Source organism: Camelus dromedarius, chromosome 15, assembly GCF_036321535.1.
Source record: "Camelus dromedarius isolate mCamDro1 chromosome 15, mCamDro1.pat, whole genome shotgun sequence".
NCBI classification, from domain to species: Eukaryota; Metazoa; Chordata; class Mammalia; order Artiodactyla; family Camelidae; genus Camelus; species Camelus dromedarius.
Genome location: NC_087450.1, coordinates 37,104,209 through 37,121,991, shown reverse-complemented (window position 1 = coordinate 37,121,991; position 17,783 = coordinate 37,104,209). Strand labels below are relative to the sequence as shown.

General features: G+C 43.1%; 1 protein-coding gene and 1 pseudogene across 3 annotated transcripts in view; both read right to left on the bottom strand.

The window, feature by feature from the left end:
- The window catches only part of ATL2 (atlastin GTPase 2), a 51,293-nt gene extending 47,845 nt beyond the window's left edge, over positions 1 to 3,448 (bottom strand). Inside the window, exon 1 of one of the 3 annotated variants that reach the window (XM_031466861.2) lies at positions 3,301 to 3,448. In XM_031466861.2, coding sequence (XP_031322721.1) covers positions 3,301 to 3,418 — 118 coding nt within the window. In that variant the 5' untranslated portion in view covers positions 3,419 to 3,448. Of the gene's footprint in view, positions 1 to 2,759; positions 2,971 to 3,300 lie in introns of those variants that run through there. The other 2 variants (XM_010997254.3, XM_064494574.1) reach the window with 2 other exon arrangements.
- Positions 3,449 to 5,016: 1,568 nt separating this feature from the next.
- On the bottom strand, positions 5,017 to 5,501 carry LOC116157450 (small ribosomal subunit protein uS8-like; annotated as a pseudogene).
- Positions 5,502 to 17,783: the final 12,282 nt, after the last annotated feature.

Sequence of the window (17,783 nt, the reverse complement as noted above, 5' to 3'; positions counted from 1 at the left end):
TATGTGATAATTTACAATGAATAAAGGTGCCTACCCTCCACCAAATCTGATGAGCAGTAAGAGTACCTCTGAGTAGTTTCTGCAAGTGTAGACAAGTCACAATCACTCCCTTTAATGGGAGTAACTTAATTTTCTCACAGGAAGGTTTTAAGAAATAAAATCAGAGCAAGATGTTTAAAGTACTTTATAAAGTATCAAGTATTATCCAACTGACTTCATAGTTTCAGTTTGGTGTTTTTTTCCCTGGATATCCATTTTTAAAACTATGGAGAAAGCCCTCAATAGTTCTTCTGTACTATGGGTAGTGAAGAAGAGTAAAAGATAGGAAGAAACTTACATGAGTAATGAATTCATTGGGGAATCAAATTTACATAGAATATATTCCATATTCGCATTTATCTTCCTTAGTTAAATAATGCCCAAGAAAATAAATAATACAATCCCCAAATGGTTACACATCAGAATACCATTACACTTAAAAAAAAAGGGGGGTGGGGGGGTGGGAATAGCTGTCCCTGCACCCACCCTAGAGAAAAACTCCTTCTGTAAAGCTATAAATCACCATTACAAAAAAGTTGAACTTCTATTCCTACCCCTTCCATTTCTGGCTCTTTGACAGTCTGCCAAACAGCTTTGCTTACAATTGTGTATGTCAAAGAAAATCTTTCAATTAAGTATAAACAAATTTTTTAAACGTACCTTATTACTAGGTCTCACAATTTAAAAAATATGTCTTGAACGCCAGCATCAAACTAGGTGACAGTCCTCCAGGTATACTTTGAGCAGCTGCTTAACAGCAGACGAATGGAAAACGTACAATTTTGGAAAAGATCTAACAATTTCAAGAAAGTTACTTTCATTTATGAATATTAAAAAACTTCATCCTAAAGTTAAAACACAGGGGCAAACTAAAAATGAATCTGAAAATAGGTGCACTCAACTTAAGGCCAGAATCTCATTTTAACTCATGGTTTACTTGCCCTCTAATAAATACCTCTTTATTGTAAGGCAACTCCTTCTTCCCCAGTAAAGAATTTTGAAGGATTTCAAAACATTTTACTAAATAGATTTAATCACATCCACAAATTCTTATCATTCCACAGTCATTAATACAGAAGAGTTCGTAAGTGCTTTAAAAAGGTCTTATATTTCTAAAAAGAGTAAGCACTTCTCTTTAAGACACAAAGCATCTTCCTAAGACTACTACTAGAGTGGCACCTGACTCATCCCAACTCAGCTCTTCAACTTTTATCCAGAAAGCAGGAGACAGTTTCTACATCTAAAATTAGATGAGTCTCTACTCATTCACAGCCTGTTGGTTTTTACTTTAAACACAAATCTTCATAAGTTTATTGGGTTTTTAATGTAGTAATGGATGACTCAGAGCAAATTAGCAGGGAGAGGGACTATTTTAGGCAGTCATTTGATAGGAATGGCTATCAAGTGAAGGACTAACTCCACACCAAAAAAAAAAAAAGACAAACATTTGAGTAGCAGAGCATTTAATAAATGATGAACCCTATTTATCAAGTTTTAAGAACTGCATTTCACCTCCATGTGCCACAGCCTAAAAATGACGTTCATAACCATGCATCATAAAGCTATGCTTCTCCTAATAAGGTAAGCACATTAAACACTGTGCAACTACATCTAAAACGGTTATTTTAAGTTTTTTTTTAAACTCATACATGTATTTTCTTGGGGGGGGGTTATTAGGTTTGTTTGTTTATTTTTAAAGGAGATACTGAGGAATGAAACCAGGAACTCATGCATGTTAAGCACGCCCTCCACCACTTGAGCTATATCCTCCTAAAACGGTTATTTTAAATAAATGAGCATGCGCAACCCCAAGGTCCAAAAAAGCTAAACTAACCAATCCATCAGCATTCCAGAACAACTAATTACTTGAGACTTCCAAACAGAAGAGATTTAAGGCAACTCTCTCTTCTCTACTAGCATTTTTCCTATGTAAACAGTTCTATCAAGTGCTTCGGTTGGCAAGAAATAATAAAATAAGCTTTATTTCCTGTTTGTCCCCTTAGCAAAACTCTAGTTTGTCATCACCTCTGACCTACGTTCAACACGTCCAAGGGTTATCGTGAATGACAAAGGATTTTTCACATAAACTTTTCTATTAAAGTGAGTCTTCATGGCTAATATTTTATCAAAATGTTTCACATCTTATCCCACAAAACCTTTATCACATCTGAAAAACACAGTTCATATTTAGTGTAGTTAATAGACTCTATGCCACAGCCATACTAACCTAACCATAAGCTTTTACTATTTACAAGCCTTTGAAAAACTTTATGCCTTTAAGTACCATCAAAATTCTCAATCAGGATTTCAGGCTTTCCATTCACACCACAGAGAAAGATTAAATGCTAAAGTACTAAAAATAGGGGCTTTATAAGTGAGGGACAGACAACACGCCGCCGCCAAGGCGAACCCGTCTTCCAAGGGGCAGGGGGGCTCCTCGTACACGTACAGTAGGAGCTCACATTCAGTAAGACCGGGAGCGAAGGATCAGGTGACTTCACACCACCGGCACTTTCAGTGTGACCGGGCCATGCTATGGTTTGAGTACTAGTAGACGGCTCATAACCCCAGTTTGACAACTAAATCTGAACTTGTATACCAGCTCCGTGCTACCCGCGTGAATGGGGTTCAGGAACCAAGGGGCCCTGGAACGCGAGCCCCCGAGCCTGGCCTGCGGACTGCGGTTCCCTTTTGGAAGGGTGTCTGGAGAGTTCTCCGACCTGTCAGCGAGGTGTCTGCTCCTCCCGCGGGCTGTGCGTCCTCCTCCTCCACGGGGCCCATCGCGACCTGGTTAACCCTTCCTCCCTTTCCGAGCGAGGGACAGTAGGCAGCGAGTGTCCGCCGGGTGACAGGTCGCCCGGCCGCGTACGGAGCTCCCCAGGACAGAGCCGCGCCGCCGCCGACCTGCCCGCGCCCTGGGTCTGCGGCCCCGGCTCAAGGCCGCCCCCTCAGGTCGGGGCGGACGCTACGGCAGCCACGCGGCGGGCGGGCAGGGGGCCGGGCCGGGCGCAGACGCGCGCGCCGCCCGTTCGCCCGACAGCTGCGGGAGCCACGGCCCAAGAACCGCCCTTTCAGGCCGCGCGCCGCGGGAGCACGGGGTGCGGCGGGGGCTAGGCCTGACGGTCAGACGCGGCGGCGGGAGGAGGGCTGAGCCAGCCGCGGACGACGACCCCACCGCCTGCCGCCGGTGCCCGCGAGCCCGGAGCGGCCCGCGCCCTCTCCCCACCTGGGCCCTGCGGCCTCCGCCCCGCCGGCCTGTACCTAGGAGGGTCGTGGACGAGACGTGGTTAACCGCGGTGCTTGGGTCGCTGGTCCGCCTCCGGCGTCGCAGCCCCTGGTGCGGCTGCTGCCTCCGCGCTGCCTCGTCCCCCTCCGCCATCTTGTACCGATTTAAAATTAACTCCCCACTGACGTCAAACGCCGCCGCCGCTTTATCAACCTCCCAGGAGCAGGCAGAGCAACGACGGGTCCTAGCGCCGCCCGCAGCCCGGGCCTCCTTGTCCGCCCCACGCCCTCCTTCGTCCCGCCCATTGGCGCCCTCGCTCCGCCTCCGTCCTGCTTGCCGGCCTGCTTGCCTGCCGCTCAATTTTCCCAGCCTTCCACTTCTGGCAGAAATTGGGCGGCGCCCCCACTGCGACCGTCTCACACCCCGATCGCCCTAAACTCAATACCACACCCCCTTAGTTCTGGGCTGGTCTGGGTAAACGGACAAAGGATCTCCGGAGAACAAATTCCCTCCTTCCCAATTTAGAAACCCAGTTCTCTTCACAGCACCTCTCCGTAATCAATGACTCGTGCATTGCACGTGAGGTTGCTTTCATACTCCTTTCTCCCCTTCTTATCCCCCACCTCCGCCCCCACAGCTATTCTCCCACCTTCCTCCCTCGCTTTCCCGTACTCCCGAGCTATTGCTTGTGCCCTGCTTCTCCTCTTGATCTTTCCTCGCACAAGTCTCTAATGTTGTTTCCCATTCAGAGACCATCCTACAGTTTGCCATAGCCCCCTTCTACTTAGGAGACACTACTCGTGTCTTCTCAACGGTGCATACCCCTACCCTCCTGCTACCAGCACCTTGCAGCAGCCAGCCAGAAAGCACTCTAATCAGAAAATGACTTACAGCAGGTCCTTTCCCAACTGTGGTGAACCTTCTTGTGGAGATCCAGTAACATCCTATAGAAAGTTCAGGTTACTTTTAAAAATACCCATCAGCCTCTGTAGTCTTCTGTGAACTGTGATCCCTATTGTTTTGGATTTTTACCAGTCTCACCAGCTGCATGAGAAATTCCCTTTTCTGCGGTAAAAAGCATGTATCCATATGTCCATATCGCTTGTCCAGGTTTTCGTACAGCCTTTCATCCTGCATGACCTCTAGGAAAGCACTGGTGTCATCGGAGCTTACAGGGTGACTTCTAGATGGATTTTTGTTAGGCTGTTTGTTTATTCATCTGTTTATTAATGGAAAGGGATTTGGAGATCCTCCTGGACTTCCTAACTCATTGTATCCTAGTTCGATGCCCCTGGGGCAACCTAAACCCCAAGTCATAACCCCTGCTTGATGATGGATTTCCTTTCATAATCTCCCTATGAGGCATCTATTTAATACTGCCCACAGTCTGCTTTATGCAGGGTGTCATCTAAGGCGTGAGAGGTGGTGCAGAGATGAGTACTTTGGTTATCAAAGAATGAACTTCCAGTTAGAATTAGCAGTTAACTGAGCACGCCCCATCAGGGATCTCCTCTCCCCCCCAACTCCTGCCAGAGAGTTAAGGCTGCACTGCCAGTCAGCTGACCTCCTAACTGGTGTCCTTTCCACTATTAGACACTGTTTATCTCATAGGAGAGGTCCAAAGCTCCTGACTCCAAGGAGTGTAGAGAGGCCAAATACAAGTACAGTCAAGAGATTGAGAACTGTCCCATGGTCACCTCAAATTTAAAAGGCTTTCCCCTATTTTCCTCAGTCAGCCATCCCCCTTCAACTTTTTTTTTTCCACTGAGGCATTTTATTTGCACGTATGTATCACATCCCTAGAAAAAGAATCCAAGGATTTTCCCTCCTGTGTGTTTTCACCTTGCTTCTTCATGGTCCGTGATGCCAGCTGAGGTTGTTAGTACAATGAAACCAAACTGATGGGATGGGAGCAGGTTATTCTGCCATTTTTCTACATCTTTGAGTTGCACATCAAATCTGGGGCTGATCACTCCACACTTATTTAGCCTGCCTGTGAGGTTCATAACAATTTTCCCAGCTCTGTGATCATCGATGATTTCAAATTCGCCAATGCAACCATGCTTCATCATCACAGTTAGAAACTAGACAATGACTTTGGAGCACGGCATATTAAGAACCTGGCGTTTGCCTCTCTTTTTGGTATTGTTGATGCTCTTGAGAGGATCAGCCAGGACGTTCATGCGCACCATTATGGCGGCACGGAAAGATGGCAGAAAGAGACCCCTTCAACTTCTTATCACAATGAAACCTCAGTGTTACTGCCCACTTCCTCCCTCCCTCTACACCCAGCAAGTCCGCGAGAAGTCAGCTCTGACTTCTGAATCTCTGTCCAGCTCACCTCATCTCCATGCCCTCAGCCTCCCTCTTAATTCAGACCCCAGCACCTCCCACTAGACTTACTGTAACCACCTGCCTGCTGTTCCCTCTTCTCCTCTGGGTCCTCCCTCCATACAGACTTTGCTTGTATGCAGATCGGTTCATGTGACTTTTCTGCTCTGGATAAAGTACAAACTCTTCAGAATAGTTGACAAAGTCTTCCATGATTTGGGTCCTACCTATGCATCAAGCCTCACTACTCTCATTTATTCCTTCATTCTTTCCTTTAACAAATGAATTTCAATACTGTTGTGTGTGCTGAACAGATGAGTAATGAACAAGACAGACAAAATTGGTTTCCTTGGGCTTTGCTTCTTTCCATATCCCACACAACCCCTCCACCACACAAAAAAGTGAGCTTCCCAGAGTGCAAAGATCTGTCTTGTTCAGGCTGTATCTCCAGCACCTAAACCAGTGCCCAGTACATAACAGAGCCTCAAAAAATATCTGTGGAGTGAATGAATGAGTTACAATTCTGATTATATCACTGATTCACCTGATGTTTCTAAACTTTCAGGTCCTCATTTTTCATAATTAACTATATAACAGGATTCCTATGGGATCAAATCAATGTTTTGAGAGCATTTTCTTGATTCTAAAATAGCCAACATGTATGGCGTGTTTACTGCTCAACACACTTTACATATGTTAAGTCATTTAATCCTAACAATAATCCTAAGAGGTAAATGCTTATGTTATTCTCGTCTTACAGATGGAGAACCTGAGGCACCAAGAGGTTAAAAACTTGCCTAGGTGGCAGGACTGGCATTTGAAGGCAGGCAGTCTGGGTCGAGAGCTTCTGCTCATCTCCACCGTGACAGTGTTCAGCTTACAGACTGAACTCCTGGAGGGCAGAATCCATAGCTTATCCACAGCAGGTACTTTGGGATTCTGCCTTCAGTTCATGTAGATTGTATTAAGAACTATTTCTGCCAAATAAACAACTTAAAAATTTTTACATCCTACTAATAAATGGGCAAAAGATATCCACAGACAATTCACCAAAAAGAATTATCAAAGTGGACCTTAAACATATGCCAAAATGTTCAGTTTTATTCATAATAAAAGAAATGCAAATTAAAACGACACTGAGACACCATTTCTCACCCATCACGTTGGCAAAAATTCAAAAGCTTATGATTACACTCTGTTGGCAAGGATGTGGGGGAAAACAGGCACTCTCATACATTGCATTCTCGCTGGGAATGCAAAATGGTATAACCCCTATGGTGAAGAACTTGGCAACATCCAACAAATTTCATTCACATTTACACTTCGACATGCCAATCTCACTTCTGGGCATTAACTCTGAAGATACAACTCCAATAATACACAAAAAATATTTGCACAAGGTAATTCACTGTAGCATTATTTGCAGTTGCAAAATATTGGAGACTAGCATAGGTGATTGGTTAAGTAAACTATGATAATTACTCATGATGAGCACTCTATAACTGTAAAGAAAGAGGGGAAGATCTCTATGAACTGATACAGAGTGATTTCCAAGAGACATTGTGTGTGTGTGTGTGTGTGTGTGTGTGTGTGTGTGGTGAAGGAAAGTGTGGCATTTATTGCAGGACACCAAGCAAGGATTCTAGAGCAGCTTATGCTCGAAACACTCGAACTCCTTCTAAGAGACATTCTTCAGTGAAAAAAACCAAATGGCAAAAGAACGTAAGTAGTATGCTACCTTTTGTGTGAGAGAGAGAAGTAAGAAAACATACATATATCTATTCATCTGTCCAAAAGGAAACTTGGAAAAGTTAAACAAAAAACAATAAAGTTAGTTCCCTCCAAGGAGTGGGGAGGGAAGGGAATAGGGTAGAAATAATACAGAATAGAGCACACCTTTTTATATTGCGCTGACTTTTGGAAATATGTTCTACACGATCAAAAAAAACGAATTAAACCAACAAGGATGTGAAGAGGGTACTAAAACTGAATGCAAAACAAATAAATGATAACAGTATTTAAATGAATAACATAACCAAACTGAAGAGGGAAGATAAAAAACCCAACTAATCTAAGTAATGTACAAACAGCACTGAACTACAAATACTTCTCAGTCTTGGTCAAGGTGAGGGGAAGATAGGAAACAAATCTTGAACTCTTTTTAGTAGACTTGTCTATGCAGAGGTATGGGCAAAGCAATTCTGAACCTGTTTTCAATGTGTTATAGAAGTAAATAAATGAGTAAGTGTGTTTTATTGTTGAGAGCCAGGGTTCTTGATGGGAAAGAAGGGACATACAAATAATGAAAGGGGGAGGCAAGATAAACCATAGGGGATGGATTAAATTGGAGGTACTGATATGGACCAGAGATTTCTAAAACATGTGTATGAATGTGTGTGTGCAAGTGTAAACATTCATGTCCATGTGCACGCATGTGTACAGATGTGTATATATGTATATACATGCATATATTTCCTCGCTCTGTCCACAGAAAAGGCCTATAAGCAAAGACACCCAGGTAGCAATGATCATACCTAGCGCCCACACAATCTCTAATACCATTCCCTCCTAAAAAGAAGTGGAGTCCTTGGAGAAACAGCTGGTCCCAGAGCTGGGGCAGGGTGGGTACAAGGTGAGCCATGAGCATCACTTTTGTGGCAGAAATTAAGGAGAAAGTCAAAAAATGATGGGGCCTATCTCAGGGAGACTTTATTTCTGAGGCTTCTAGGGAAGGAAAGCACAGGGTACTGAGCTTATGAAAGCTGGCTGGAACCGACTCTAGGATTTTTTAACCTCCATGGAAATGGTGTAAGTTGGAAGCAATCTCCCTCCCTAGAAGAGGTAGAGATTTGCATATCCACGAGTGGAAACCGTTACCTTGATTTAGGGGACACCAAATGGATGGGGCAGGGTTACAGCAGGGGAACAGGTAAACAGATACAAAACAGTGACCACAATAGGAAAGATGTTGGATATGGCTGTCTCTAAAATGAGATAAATTGCTCTCTGAGAATGAAAAAGTTTGTGTTAGAGGCAAATGGCATCTCTGTGGACCTTACCCATTCAGTGATGTGTTGCTTAGAAGTATAATTTAAGGTACAACATGTTTGCAAATTGTTGCTCCTTCGTATGAAGATATGTGCTTTTTTGGTCCAAGAATGGTTGACAGAAGATGAATGAGCCATTTCCCTGAGACAACGTGAGACTAGTTCTGGGTGCAGGAAGGATTGCTTCAGGGCTCAATTGACAAAAGGAAGAACAAGGCTGGGAAATCAGCCCGGAGACTGGCAGCGCTGGGAGCACTGATGAGTTTGACCCAATCACTGGCAGCTCTTGGTGGATTCTGCAGGCTCCTCTCATTGACTTCAGAGGCAGTGGCCACTCATTAACCCCAAAAGTTGTGCAGTGACTGTGGCTAACAAACCAATTTGCCTCATCTGAGGCTTTCTTTGGGATTAACATTTTGAGGGAGGGGCCAGAGAGGAAATTTTTTGCAGGGAAGGAGGGAAATCAAAGTTCCTGCTGGAGTAGTTGTGAACAAGAATAGGGGCTCTGAGTTATTGACTGGCAGGGACATTTTATTTATATCCAAAGCTGATAAGCCAGTGTCAGTGAATTATATCCTATAAAGGAGATCAAATCCACAACATCAAGGGTTTCTTGGGGCTAACACTGGGAGGACCCTGGCCATGGGTGCACACCCCTCTGACACCGCCGCGCTGCTCTCGCATTGAGAACTGAGGGCCTCCTGAAAGGTAGCTGCTCCACATGGAACACTGTGGGCAGATGGGCTTCCACCCAGCTTGCTGCTTAATATTTGGTGTCCACTGTTCTCTGGAGCAAGGGACAGCTGTCCCTCATGAATGTAAGAGGGAAATAATGACCCTTCCAATCCATATTCATCCTCAGAACAATGATTTGAACTGAGGTATTTGAGCATCAGTGTCACTTAGAGAAAAGAACACCAACTCTGGGGTTCAGACCCCAGCTCTACTGGTTGGTTTTATGACCTTGATAAAGTTAATTAACCTCTTTGACCCTCAGTTTCCTCTGCTGTAAAGTAAAGCTCTATTCCTAGCATTCTTTCATGATGATTACAGATAATACAGATAAAGTGGCTGGCATATAGCAATAAATGATAACCATCATGATTATTACTCCAATCAAGTCTAAGGAGAGACTGAAGAGCAGGAGCATAGTGAATAACAATAATACCTATTCATAATTTCACTTAATCTATAAAACACCTCTATTTGGCAAGGATTATTGACACCATCAGCCTTTTACAGAAAAAGAAGCTGGGGCTTTAAAAGGTGGCATAATTTTTTCAAGGCCACATGATTAGTAAATTGTGGAGCTGAGATTTAAATGCTGCTCTGTCTGCCTCCAGAGTCGATGTTTTTAACCATACATCTCTAGATAACATGCTGGTCTTGGGATGGGCACTGGAATCTCTGTAATCCTAAGAACCATGTATGCAGGCCACTAGTAGCTAGAAACAGCTACTGGATGTCCAGGGAACTGTTCCAGGTAGCTGGAGTGCAGGGAAACACCACCGAAGTCCAGCACAAGGGCACCCATGAGCACCGTGACAAGCACTCTCCTTGCCCAACGGGAACATCAACTTGAATGATCAACTTCTATGAAATTCACAGATGTCTTGTAGTCACTGAAACAGTTTAGTAGTGGGAGTAACAAAAATCCAAATTCTTGAACTGGACTTTGACTTTTGCTTGAGCACATTTTGCAAAGTAGATAGTGACTAGCATTTAAATTAATACCAGCATACAAAAGTCAGGAACTCCTTAGGAACTGTGTTATATTCTGTAACACTTTTTGAAAAGTAAAGATGAGGGAGTGAACTCAGCCACCAGGATACAGAAAATGTGCTTGTAGCTTGAAGCAAACACTGCCCTGTGCTTTCAACTCCTATGAGAACAGGGCAGTGAACGTATCTACTGCAGACAGCCTATCCAGAGGCACCTAACATCCCCCCAGAGCTCCCGCCCTCAGGAATGCCTTTGAAGTCAGTGGGAAATCCATGCTTCATGGAAGGAAGTGCCTATCTTTTAAGATTAAGACATTGTCCACATTGGCCTTATTACAATCAATGTCCTTTATTTGTAACTGAAGAGCAGCCGAACCTTTCTTTCTATCCAGCCGAACCTTTCTTTCTATCTCACACCCAAGCTCAATTCCAAACTCCCCAAAACCGGCTGGCTAGTTGGCAGGCAAAACATCCACCTTGATAACGCCCTTAGAATTACCTGTCCTTGTGGTAACCTACTTAATTTTAATCCTCGGATTCCCTGCCACTAGTAGTTTCATCATTAAATTTTGACCATTAAATCTGCACCTCACCTCAAACACCTCCCCCTAGCCCAGCGCCGTTTCTCCCCTCCCTCAATGTTTTTGAGGTCTGTCTTCAAGTTTATATACTCAGGAAATGAGTTCCTTCTTTCTGTTTCCCGTTTCAGTTCTTTGCTCAAGCTGAGATACCTGCAAGTAATGCCACTGCCACCTGATCTGCCTGGCAAATATTTATCTTTCAAGCTTGTCCTGATCACCCTCCAAGAAGGTGAGCTATCATAAGACATAATGATATGATTGTTATTTTAGCTTTAAATCTACAGCAGTAGATAACCAGACCCCAGACCACGTGCACATAGGGTAATACCAATGTGTGAACATATATATGCAGTAAAAGTACAAAGTACTATTACAAACTGCTTTTGCTCCATAGCAATAATACACACTAAACTGAGGATAGTGGTTATGGCTCTGGCAGAGTTACCTGTTTGCTTCTGCTGTCTACAGCAGCGGTTCTGTGTTGTGTTGTTTTGTCTTGTTTGATAGCGATACACATGATAAACGGCATTCACTTCCAGGTCACACTCCCACAGACGTGCACAAATACCCACTGGTGGCCACTGTCAGTTATACTACTGACCACGTGTCTCCCTCAGGAGCAGATCCAGGATGTGTGGGGTCTAAAAGCATCTACAAATTTCCGGAAATTCTTTAAGAAAACAAATTATGACTCAAACTTAGATTTGAAAGTTAAGATGTATTTAGAATGAGAAAAGAAATCACATATTTTATAAAGCTAACATTTCACAAATGTACAGAAAAAGTATACTTTTATTGATTACCTTCATGGCATACCTCTCTAAAACTTTTCTTCTGGCCTTTTTTGGCTGCATAGTCTTTGATTGGCTGTCTTCATATCATACAAATTTGGGTCCATTTCCTAAAGAGAAAATAGAATGACGATTTAGTTTTTCCTCTAACGTAGTTAATAAGGTTTTTGTTGATTGATGGCTTAGAAAAGTCCGTTTCAGCTTCATAACATTTTATGGTTGGTATGTATGTTTTTAGGATTATTGTCAACTTTGGCCAAAATCTCTATCAGGTCTCTTTCACGTACGAGCTTGAGATTTCAGGGCATATTAAGTTTCCTCTTCAGTGACTAATCTCAATACTCTTTAAATTGAAAATGCAGGGGCATTTATAATTGCATATGCTGCATTCTGCAGTAGATTCTGAACAGGAGACAGATTCCATCTTTAATTATCATTGGTAAGGACACAGTCTTCTTTTCATAATTTTACCCATCAAGTGTTGAAGGAATTTTCCACAGATTAGTTTCTGGCTTCATACTTTTCAAACAGTGTTTTCCCTCTGCTCCCCACATACACATTGTCAGTGTTGGGCTCTCTGGGACACTTTTCCTTCTGACCCTGCACATGAACTTTGAGTCTTCAAACAGGAATAGAGAGACAAACGGTACATGTGTTCTGGTCTGTCTCTAAAGGTCTTATATCCAGGAAGTCAATGTTAAATAAATTGAAGAGAAAACAAGATTAAAAAATTTTTTTTTCTTCTGTATAGCACAGGGAACTATATTCAATCTCTTGTAGTAACCTATAATGAAAAAAATATGAAAACGAATATATATATGACTGAAACATTATGCTGTACACCAGAAATGGACACGTTGTAACTGACTATACTTCAATAAATTAAAAATAAATAAACAAAATAAAAAAAAAACCAGAAAGTCAAGGGGGTCTGTGTCCTGTTCCCCCATTTAGTACTCGGGGAGAGAACTACTCCACTGAGTGGCCTTTCTCCTTCAAGAAATGGTTATAGCAGGTTAAGAACAATGGTGCATGGAGTTAGGTGGAAATAGGCCTTAGTTACCCGCTTCTGAGCATCCTTTGGCTAGGGCCTAGAGGTCATCACATACATCATGGAGGACTAGGAAGGCAGCTAAGTTGGGAACCAGAGGTCATCGTTGGGACCCAAGTGTTCAACCCAAGCTAGGAATCAGATGGTGGTTGTAGGCAAGGTCCAGACAGGTGTACCACACCACAGTGACCTGAATCAGCAAAAAAGAGTCGTGGGTTCTGGACACATCGAAGAACAAAACACAGGCAGTCAGCTCCATCTCCAGCTCTTCAGATTAGTGCAGTATGCATACGGACCTGACCAGCCAAGCTACTTCACAGTGGATCCAGCAAGGCCCCGCACGAGAGCACTGGGGTCCATGTATCCGGGACCCCTCTCTTGCCAAGTGGTCACCTGAGTAAGCTTTCCTCTCTCTCTGCAACCCTGTTCCTTTAGATATTGCTCTAGGAAGAAGTAGAAACAGTGGAGCCCAACATACTAGAATCAGATTTTAAAGTGATAGGGGAAGATTCCTGGAATCCTATACTAAGACTTCTAACAACAAAAGGAAAAAATTTTTTTCTTTTTCTTTCATTTTGTATCTATATAAGGTGGTGGATGTTCACTAAACTTACTGTGATAATCATTGCATGATGTAAGTCAAATCATTATACATAACACCTTAAACTTGTACACTGCTGTATGTTAATTATATCTCAATAAAATTGGAAGAAAAAAATCAAGTGCATTTCTTGCATGCAAAAAAAAAAGTAACATTTACCAGGTATTTATATGTGTCTGGTATATATCATAGTACATAATAAGATATATATTTTATATTTTATTATATTCTTTTAGTTAGTTAATAATAAGTTTAATCTCACATTTTTAAGTCCAAATGATAAAGTGTAGAATTTGAATAATTTTGCTCAATGTTTGAAAATGAATCAAAGATTGAATTTGTCTATGAACAGTTAGTGGAATCAGGAGTTTATACTTGAGTGTAGTGGTTACTAGTTTGATGTGTAACTTATGTATACTGTAGACTACCAACTGTACGACCAAGAGCTCTTGGGATGGCTTGACTATCACTACTACAAGTCCTTCCTTGTCACACAATGACATCTTGAGGGAGATCTCGATTATAGGATTGTTGCTTCAATGCAGTAAGTATAGTCTGCTTCTCAAATTCAGAGCCCAGACTGCTTCAGGGGAAGGTCACCTGTTGCTGGAGAAGAACTACACATCAGCCATAATCACCCTGTGGATAACACCCCGGGCCATGCTGGCAGCGGCCAACCTCACCCTCCATCACATACCCATTCTCCACTCCATTCCAGCAGCCTGTGTTGCATTTTAAAGGCATGCTCACTCCCAGCACAGCCATGTTTTAATTTATGGAAATTCATCCTTAGAAATAATCACCCTTGCTAAGGATAACCCAGAAACTGGAGCAGCAAGGACTCCAGATTGCAATTCTGACTCTCTGCTAAGAACCCTTGAAAATGCATTTAATCTTTATGGACTTTCATTTCCACAGAATGGATGGGGGTAAAACATATCACTGTCATTTATAGGCTGTTTGGTTTGTTTTTTCTTGGGCAAGAATTCATGTTCAGGGTACTTCTCTGCCCAGCCTTGCCGTCTCCTCCAACATCCCATCCCATCAGCGTCTGCTTTCTTCATAGCTCTTGAGGACAAAGCCATATCCTTGCTGGCAGTACCCGTGGAGAGAGCGAGGATCTGTGCCAAGCATGCAGACTGCTGATGCTCCCAGAGCCTCTGGTCCACTGGGTCCCACAGCTGAGAAGATTCCATACAAAGGCAGTGAGATCAGCCTCCAACCAGCTCTGCCACGCTTTGTTCTAAGCAGTTCTGCTTGTGCCTAAAGATTCCTAATGTCTCTCCTGATGGAGACTTTGCAGTTTCTTCCTCTTACCTCTTGCTGCCTCAAAGTCTTATGAAGCCATTTCCTCCATTTCTGGTCTCACTCCTCCAACCAAGGGTCTCCAGCAGCTTCCAGAGAACAGGCAGGGAACAGACACTGTTCCTTTCCTCTACTGCCCTCCTCTCAGGCCCTCCCTTCAACTAACCCTGCCTGTCTCCCCCCAAGGGCACTGGATGTCTGACCAACCCGGCACAAAACGATGCACAGTAGTGATAATGATGGGTGCAAAGCTGAAAAGAATTTGAAGGAGAAATATTTTGACCCCAGCTCTGCACAGCAAAATTGCCCTGTAACAGATGTGAAAAACAAACACACTTAGGAATTTCAGCATATTTTCCTCCTGTTCTTACTTTACAGATGTAGAACCAAAAAAATGTGCACCTCCATTCGGAAAACAGCATTTAAAATTTTTAGATCATGGACATATTTCAATCTGAAGGTCATGACCAACAGCACCCTGGATCCTGTGGCTGGGACTCTCTCCTCACAAACATTCAGGTTTTCTTTTATTTCATCCTTAATTGATGGTGACTGATAGGATGGATTAAATTCAGGTCAATGGAGAAAAACTATGGGAATGACTGTAGGTAGGGTACCTGTTCTTTACAAGGTAAGCACATTATTTCCCATGATAAAAGTTGCAGTTGTATAAAAGGATGCAAAAGCTTTCAGCCTAATACTTTAATAAGGAAAATGATTACAGAGTGGCTTATAACATCTTTCCTTATGCTTATTTGCGATCTGAGGAACTGGTAGCCATTCTGTGGGGAGGTTAAGTGGTATATGCAGAAGACTGGTGCACAGCTATGTCCCCAAAATTAAGTCAGGAGAGCTCAAAGAAACCCCTGAAATTCCAGGGGCGCACACAGATGCTCTGGGGAGGGTGGAAGGAAAATAAAAGGCTTCCGGTGAAAAGAAAGGAAAAGAGATACAATGGGATAAAGGAGCTAGCCATGAGCAGTTAAGCATGGGAAAGAGAGGCTAAGAGGAAGCCAGACTTGTGAAGGTGAGAAAAAGCCCATGGTGGATCAAAAGCGAGGAGAGAGAAATTAGGTGACGTAAATTCAGGAATGGAAAAAAAAAGAGAGAGAGAGAGAAAGAGAGAGAGAATAAATGGGATGCATTAAAGTCCCACATGAGTCTGGGAACTCTGCATGTGCCCACTAAATGTTGGTGTTCCCAAGCCCCACAAGCAAGGACATGAAGAATTAGAAGATCTTGGTTTCTGGTCCATCCTCTCCAACAACCACCAAAGCAATTTGGCCAGGTGTTCTCTCTTGGGAGGCAGGGGGATAACGGTAGATTTAGGCAACAAAGGTGGAGGGAAATATAAAGGACAACAAGCAGCAAATATATAAATACAGAGACTTGGGAGATGCTGCCGAGGAAAACCTGGAGATGAGCGCAGGATCTACAGTGAGCTGGGCATCTGGCAGACTGAGCCTCAGGGTGTCTAGCACTGGGCTTGCAACTGGTGATCACAGTCAAAAGGCAACTTCCCAGGCTCATAGATCTTTGATAATTTCAATTATCTGCAGTTCAGTGAGTGTGGGGGATTTAAATCTAGGACAAAAATTTCCCTTAGACTTTCTCTCAGTCACATTGCTCAGAGCTGCTACCCATGCTGATTTCCAAACTAATCTCTGACAAGGAAAATGGACTTACTTGATGTGATGTAAGTAAGATCCACCCTGCGCTGGGCTGGTACCAGCTCTCCTGCAGCACGTAAGCTGCCAGATACCTGAACAAAGTTGAGATATTGTTAGCAAGGATGAAGGGAGGAATGGTCAGTGGAGGAGCAGCTGATGGTGTCTGTCATAGATCAGAACATGGAGCATGACTTCCCAATGCACCCTGACCTACCAGCTCCTCCTCTTCTGCTCCAGGGATCCACTTGCCACAAGGAAAATAAACTTACCCTCACATTCCTCAAATTTGGGCATAACCAAAGTAATGAAGGCCTTTCTATAACAGGCTAGGAGCAGCCTGGAAGCCCTGAGACCCAGTCAAGAAATCTACAATGATCAGAGAAATTAATGTGAGTCATAGGCAGCTTATATTGAAACCTGCCACCAACTGAGAAGCGTAAGTCTTCCTCCACTTTATGATGGGATAAATCCATCGTAAACCCATAAACCTAACTTAAGGTGAAAGTGTCATAAGTGGTAAAAGCATTTAATACACCTAACTTACCAAATATTATCATTCAGCCTAACCTACCTTAAATGTGTTCAGAACACTTATAATAACCTACAGTTGGGCAGAATCATCCAACACAAAGCTTATTTTATAATAAAGTGTTGACTACGTCATATAATTCATTGAATAGTGGAAGTGAAAAACAGAATGGTTGTATGGGAACAGAAGTGTTTTAAGTGTGTTGGTTGCTTCCCCTCGTGGTGGGGTGGATGACTGGGAGCCAAGCTCACTGCCTCTGCCCAGCATCACGAGAGAGTACTGTACTGCACGTCACCAGCCCAGGGAAAAGATCAAAATTCAAAATTTGAAGTACAACTTCTCCTGAATGCATACTGCTTTCACACCATCGTAAAGTTGAAAAATCATAAAGTTGAACCATCACCAGTAGGGGACCATCTGTCTAGTCCTCTATGACTTGAAGTGACTTAAATAAGTTGGGTTTTTCCCACCAGAAAATCAATTTAACCTAGAGACTCAGGCTTGGAAGCTGAATGAGACCTACAGATTTGTTTTGTTTGATACTCAGAGTTGGCCTGCAAAGTGATTTTGTTTTAAATTTTGAATTAATATCAAACATTGAAAAATCAGCAAATTACACACATTTTTAAAGAAGAATCTGGATTTCTGGCTTTTCTTGAAAAATAAGAAGATCTGATCACCTGGGCCGGCCTACCTCCATAGTGGCCATTGTCTGACTGTACCCTCTTTTCAAAGAGAAACAGACTCTCCAGCTTGCCATAAACCCCATTTCATATTCATGCTGCCTGCTTGATCCACCCCAAGCATTTGCACTGACAGCACCTAATCAAATATACCCATGGAGTATCCTAATGGACCTGAATTTAATAAACCCAAGCGTCACAGCCAGTT